General features: G+C 34.1%; 1 protein-coding gene across 1 annotated transcript in view; it reads right to left on the minus strand.

Annotated features, from left to right (window-relative positions):
- Window positions 1-7,668, minus strand: part of LOC108740798 (leukocyte elastase inhibitor A-like) — a 31,057-nt gene that overhangs the window by 15,282 nt on the left and 8,107 nt on the right. Inside the window, exons 2-4 of the mRNA XM_025975619.1 lie at window positions 5,817-5,985; window positions 3,420-4,208; window positions 2,999-3,143 (exon numbers count right to left, since the gene is read on the minus strand). Coding sequence (XP_025831404.1) covers window positions 2,999-3,143; window positions 3,420-4,208; window positions 5,817-5,945 — 1,063 coding nt within the window. The 5' untranslated portion in view covers window positions 5,946-5,985. The remainder of the gene's footprint in view (window positions 1-2,998; window positions 3,144-3,419; window positions 4,209-5,816; window positions 5,986-7,668) is intronic.

Raw genomic sequence — 7,668 nt, forward strand, 5'->3', positions numbered from 1 at the left:
TAATAGACCGCGAGTTAAGAGCAAATCTCAAACAGTAAGCGGCTACTCGTACGAGTTTCATAAACGATGAAAATGCAAGAAATATGTGAAATACTTCATCCGCGGCATTGATTTGAACGACGGCTGTCTTTTTAATTTCAAGTAAACCTTTATCAAACTTGTTCTTTGAATGCGATATAGGCCAATGATCTTCATATTGTAATAGCCACTGGGGCCCGTGCCACCATAAAGAGTTTTCGATTATTTCCTTGGGTGCCACGCCTCTGGATAACAAGTCCGCGGGATTGTCAAACGTGCTAACGTGGCGCCAATTGCTTATTTCGGTTTGCTCATGTATTTCACTAATCCTATTTGCCACGAATGTATTATAAAGACGGGAAGTGGATTTTATCCAGGCCAAAACGATGGATGAATCGGTCCACAGTACCATACGATTTTCGCGAAGGTTTAGCGTTGTCGCTATCTTTTTTACCAACCGAGCTAACAGAACCGCGGCGCAGAGTTCTAACCTAGGGATGCTTAGAGCCTTTAATGGACTAACTCTAGATTTAGCACATAATATGTTGCAATGATAACGGTTTTCCTTATCTAACATCCTAATGTAAACGCATGCGCCATAAGCGAGCTCACTCGCATCGCAGAAACCGTGGAGCTCAACAAACTGCGAATGGCTAAAGGATACCACGTTTCTTGGAATTCTAAGCCTGTTGAGATACTCTAACGACTGCCTGTAACGAAACCAGGTGGTATGTATATCTAAGGGAACCGTTTCATCCCAATCTAATTTTAGTTGCCAGAGTCTTTGCAACAATAATTTTCCTGTGACTGTGACAGCGCTGAGAAGACCTAGAGGGTCGAAAATTTGGGCAACGTCCGACAAAATCGACCTTTTCGTAACCTTTTGAGGTTGGTTATAAGCCTTTATTGAAAATTGAAAGGAATCGTTTACTGAATTCCACTGTAAGCCTAAAGTTTTCAGATTGGCGTCCTTATCGACGGTGAGAATTGCGTTCTCCGCATGTCCGTCAATCCCGTTCAATAATTTAGGTTCGTTAGAGATCCATTTGCGCAATTCGAAATTGCCCTTTTTAAGAATAACTATGATCTCATCACGAATCGCGAGAAGATTATCAATATTACTACTACCTGTTAAAAGGTCATCTACATAAAAGTTTTCCAAAATTGCTTTAGCGCCCAAGGGATAAGAAGCCTGGTTTTCGCGGGCCAATTGATGTAGGCATCGAATTGCTAAGAACGCGGCCGAAGACGTACCGTATGTCACGGTGTTTAACTGATAGGTCAATTTTTCGCTTGTTGCTTCCGATCGCCATAGGATTCGTTGTAAGGGTCTATCTTCAGTCGCAACGAGTACTTGCCTATACATCTTCGTTATGTCGGCTGAAAGAACGTATTTATGAATACGAAACGTGATTAAGACAGAAAATAGGTCCGGTTGGATTGTAGGGCCGACCATCAAGGTATCATTCAAAGAAAGACCAGTTGAAGTTTTCGCGGAGGCATCAAAAACTACGCGGAGTTTAGTTGTTATACTGCTCTCCTTTAGCACTGCATGATGCGGCATGTAATATGTTATCCCCGGGAATGCTTTTTTGTCATTAATAAGCGACATATGCCCTAACTGAATGTTTTCCTGTATAAAAGCTTCATACTGATTCTGTAGTTGCGAGTCCCTTTTTAATTTACGCTCTATAGAAAGAAGGCGTTTAAGAGCTAAGCTCTTTGACTCGCCTAAAACAGACGGGTCCTTTTTGAACGGAAGCCTAACGATGAATGCGCCTGTTAGAGGATCGCGACGGTGAGTTTCTACGAAGTGCAATTCGCACTCGTTTTCTTCGGGAGAAAAGTTATTACTGTGAATGATGTCGTCGACCTTCCAAAATTTCTGAAGGTGTTGGTCAAGCTGTTCATTGACTGACAAATTACACACCTTGGTGGTGCGATTTGATGGAACCCTACCGCTTACAATCCAGCCGAACTGAGTTTTTTGTAACAATGGTGTTTTACTACCAGTGGACGCAATCTGTCCTACGCACAACAAACGATAGAAAATTTCTGCACCTAACAACATATCTACTTCACGGGAGATATGATATTCAGGGACCGCGAGTTTTAAATTACCTGGAATATTGAATTTGCGCGCATCGAATGACACTAATGGCAATTGTTTCGTGATTGTGGAAAGTACTACACATTCTAATAAGTTACGAAAATATGAATATCTTGACTGAATTTCCACTTGTACCATTCGATTGGCTACACTTTCTCGAGCGTTTACACCACTAATACATGTTTGGGAGTTCTGTTTTTTGAGGCCGAGACGTTTGACGCAATTTTCCGTAATTAAATTCAGTTGAGAGCCCTGATCAAGGAGAACACGACATTCTTTTTTGTTACCCTCATAGTCTAATACGTTTACTACGGCCGTTGAAAGTAAAACCTCCGAAAATGATGCAAGGTACGCGCATACACCGTCGGAACTCGTAGAAGGTTGATTTGATGCGGTAATCGGACTTTCAACCGCCTGCGGAATTGTTGAATTCGGTGATTGTGTTACCCTATCAAAATGTAATAATGTGTTATGTCGTCCCTTACATATTTTGCATTTACCGTATTTGCAAGTTCTAACTACATGATTAGTGCCGAAACAGTTTATGCATAATTTTAATCCTTTAATCAAATTTAGCCTTTGTTCTTTAGAGTTTTGCAAAAAGGTAGAACATTTGTATAATGGANGAAACAGGAGTTAGGAGGGGTAGAGGTAGACCTAGATTAGATTACTGTTCGCAAATAGTTAAGGATGTGGGCTGTTCTAGTTTTAGGGAAATGCGGAATGCTTATGATGATGATAGTTACACGAAATTAACGCTCAGGATAGGAAAAAGTGTAGGTACGTGTCCAACCAGTGTTAGGACTGAAGACTTTATGATGATGAATATGTATAGTACCCTATTGAAGTAAAATTTAACAAAAAACATACCTGAAGATGCAACGGCTGCTTCAGTTCCGTCTTCGGTTACATTAATGTAAGTTTTCTGCAGTACACTACTAATAGCCACATCTTCTGTAGTGATATTGATTATTCTTCCAAAATCGGCTTTATTAAATGCAGTTACTATCCCTAGCTAATAACATATAGTTTTAGTGTCGTTACAAATTTTATTAAAGAAATCTGTTTTAGTCAAGCAGACAATAATGACATCCTATAAGGGTTCTGTTATTCTATTTCGAAGTACAACCGTAAAAATATTGACAAGTAATTAAATTAAAAATAATTTTTATTAGTATGATTTACGATGTGGTATTATTCATTCTTCTTTTGCTCACCACAAGCACATATGACAATAACTGGTCACAAACTCTAAATAACTTTCTTTTATTATTTCTAAAACCTTACCTACCTTTTGTAATGTATGTTTAAAGTCAATCGTGTAGCTAATAGAAAATCTAGGCAACTCAACATGTACATATTCCAGAGTATAATTTGGATATTTAAAAATGTCATCACTGAAGTTGGTTAAATTTTTCCAGCCATCAGCTGCATTGGGCAAAACAATAATCATACTTATTTCTTCACCTTCGTATGGCAATTCTAAGATTTTAGCAGCATGGCATTCATAATATCTGAGAGTATCTCTCATTGACATTGTATCTACTTCTACTTTATCTGCCGCGCTATTATAAAATATCTTTTTTGTGGTTGTTAGAGGATCATTGAAGTTTTTTTCCCATTTTCCACCAAAATACAAAGTATTTATTAATAGTAGTTGCGTCAAATCTGTTAACTCGTCTGGTGATAATAGGTTATTAATCCTATAATTTGTTTGTTTTTCTATCCATCTATTTATGTACGCAGAAGCTATTTCAGCTTCATTAAAATTGAGATTTTCAACGTCAACAGAATAAATTTGTTTAGCTCTCTTCTTATAGATTGGGTTAATGACGAAAGTATCTTTGACATATATTCTGTTTGCCAGTGTCAAATTGTATAAATTGTTATTGCTCTTCAACTTTGGTAAAATTGACTGAAATACTGTCTCTATATCCTCATATTTATCTGGTAAGTGAAGAGTCCTTTGTATTTCTAGAGCTGTTTTTCCTTTCGAACCGGACCATACCGAAGCCAAAATCTCTTCTACTGAAAATGGACTGAATAAGAAACTTTTCCCATAAGACAATCCTGATATTTCCTGTAAGAGTCACTTATAGTAAAATGCTTAAAAAACGTAAAATAATATGAAATAAAATACAGGTAAACTAACAAACCCAGAGTAATTTATGTACATAAAACATTTTAGTTAAGTTTCATTTTTTCAATAATATTTATAAACTTCAAAAAAATATCAAGCAACCGATAGTGTATCATCTTTTGTTAAAATTTACTACTACTTTAATATTAACAAAGCAACAAACTGTCAAAATGAATTAAAAATGCAGCTTATATAAGTGATAGATACAAAATAGAGAACATTAAGCCTAGTTCTTAGTTAGCAATTTATCGAAACCATTATGTATGGACCGCGACATCGAACTCATATGTTTTAGTTCTCATCAACACATTGTGCGTTCAATACATTTCTGACACCAAATCAAAACTGGTCTATGTATATAAAATGATATATCAGGTAACCGGCAGTAACTAATTAATATTAGGTATCTTTGTACGTAATAAAACAACTACGATTTGGGCTATGATTTTAAGTCACAGTAGCTTTGACTGCAAAAAAGAAGAAAATTTTGGTTCATTGATAACTGCATTTTTAATTTTAAATGGTAATTTCTTCGATGGTTTTACTTTTGTTTCATTACTAGAATTTACGTTTATGACTTTTCTGAAGTCTATATTTGGAAATGTACAGGGTATCCTGTACCTTCCAAAATTTGCAAAGGCCTTTGATGCTTTTGAACGCTGTCAGGAAAATAACGAAAATGTGCTAATTTTGTATAGGGAAAAATAACCATCATTTTAAAAACAACTTTTAAAACTATTTGCTTCTCTCTTCTGTTTCTCTTTTGTTTTTTCTAACTTAAGTTTTAAGTACGAGAGGTAATTACTATTTTGTTTTGTGTAAAATTCAATAATTTTATCAGTTAAAATAATGTAATAAATAATTAAAAATGATCGTTTGAATTAAGTTTAAAAGTATTACGTCTTTAGTACAATAATTTCTTAATTTGATTTTCTTTTTAATAAATTTTAGTCACTATACACACAACAAAATTTTAGAAAATCTTAAATTATGAGCTTACTTCTTAAAATAATGGTATGTGGTTATATATTGTTTGAAAGCCCACATTACACCTATTAAATATAAAAATAATATACCAGGGTTTTCCATATACAAAAACCTATGTTTGCGTCATTACTAAAACATTGAAGGTAATAGAAAAGAGTTGAATACGCCAGTCGATTCTTTAGAAAAAATTCTGTAAGAATATATTCTACCTTCTTCGAAAAGTTTAGAGATAACTGAGATACGGAAGAGGGTTGCCTCAAAGGTGATACTTTTCAATTCCACCCTATATCTCAAAAACGAAAAATAATATGAATGTTCTACTTGCGCCGTATTTAATTTCACAAAGAAGTAGCACATGTCGTGGAAACTGCAACCCTTTATCATTAATAATAAGGGAGGTATATGGCCAAAAATGGGATACCCTGTACAAAATCTATGTTCAATTTAAAAAATGGAATAAAATAAATCGAAAGACATGTATTGGTTATTAATTTACCTTTATGTAAGTAATAATTGTGTATCTACCTATACACTTATTTATAAGTTTAATACAATACATACCTTATATAAATCGGCAGTAAACTGAGCATTGCTTTCAATAAAATTTTCGACACTCATATCTCCAGCTTTCAAAATATTGCCAAATGTGGAAACCGTCCCATAAGTAATCAAAATTGTGAGCACAAACATTTTGGAATGTATCCCTGGAGTAAATCAACCTCAAAAACACCTATTGAAAAAATGTTGTAACTAAGATTAATCTAAACAAATATTTTGATCAATGCAAAGGTAACGATTGTTTGCCGTGTTTCCACGAGCAGTATTTTCTCAGAATGTTTTCGGATAAATGACCAAAGTGAATAAAATTCCAGTGTAAAACAAAACTATGTACACACTTTATTTACAACACTTAAACATATTCAGAACATGAAGACAATGTAAAAACGGAAGACAAATTTAGCGACAAAACATAGATCTGGTTAAGCTGAACGACAAAACTTAACTTTTTGAACTGAACTAAGCTACTGCTGAAAATGGAATAAAATCAAACTATAATATTACCACCACCAGTACCTGCGAGAACAAAGCTATAGAAAAGTATAGGAAAAGACCCAAAAATACATAGACAACATTACAGCGTAGTGCAATTAAATAAGGGTAGCTGACCGACGAAGCCTTCGCAGAATTTATCTATTGGGACCAAATGTTTTGAGAGGCCCCAACAGGGTGATATTTGTAATAATGTACATTTATACACTACAGCAGTCAATGCAGTAACTTATATAAATATTAAAAATTACACCATGCTAAATATTGTATAATTATCCCTAATACTAATAACTACAACTGAAATTACACTGTAACAACGATTAAATTATAAAACTTGATGTAAAAACGCTATATATATATTCTACACAACATTTTTAAAACGGTACTTAGCACTGAAACATTAACGATAACAATCACAAATTAAAAAAGAATGATCTTAATATCTTAAAATTAAAATAGATATAGAGGAAACTGTGGCGTAATGATAAACAAAAAGGAAAGGTCTTACCCCAACTAACCACAACAGTTTAAAAACAATAGCGTTTAGCGATTAGTTGGAGGAAGATCTTTCCTTTTCGTCCTTAAAATTAAGTTTATTGTAAGCGAGGTTGCATCCGAGGGACAAAAGTGGTAAGCGAAGTTAGTCAGTCGTCATCGACATTACAAACTTCCGTATCACGGCTTTTTCGATGACAGCTCTTTTTTTGGAAATGGCTTAAAATGTCCCAAATATGAAAAAATTACATAAAAACTCGATGAAAGGTATTTTACATATTGGTTCAATGATGGAAACGTTAGATTTTTTTTTATTGGCCCAATGTAGATTTTTATCCCAATATTGAAATTGAATATTGACCCAATTGTAAGAAATAATAATAGAATAGAACACTGAAATAAAAAATTGTTCGGTATATGATTTTTTTTATTTCGATGGTATTCTCATCAGTCGCCTATAACACCACATTTCGCTTCTAACCTTTTTTTTCCGCCGCACCTACTATCCATGTTTAACGACCTTTTCCCAATTTTTAAATTAACCGTTCGCAGTAACTTCTTTTTATTGAATACTAATTTTTTATAATGTTGTTCTTTTAAATCTACAAATTTTAAACACCATCGTTATTGATTGCTTGTATTATCTTGTATTTTACTTTTCTTATATGTTTATCGAGCCGAATTAATACGTTTTCTTATTTTAGGAAATTTTGGGAGTTGCAGTGTAAAACGGCTTAGTTTTGTACAAAAAATAGTAAATAGCTATTGAAAATTTTGATTTGGTGGAGATGTTAAAACATTTTTCAAATTTAGCGTTCATTTTGTTTCACTGCTAATTTTTAATAACTTCACCAAGTCAAGTATTGTA

This window comes from Agrilus planipennis, unplaced genomic scaffold, assembly GCF_000699045.2.
Source record: "Agrilus planipennis isolate EAB-ADULT unplaced genomic scaffold, Apla_2.0 scaffold277, whole genome shotgun sequence".
NCBI lineage: Eukaryota > Metazoa > Arthropoda > Insecta > Coleoptera > Buprestidae > Agrilus > Agrilus planipennis.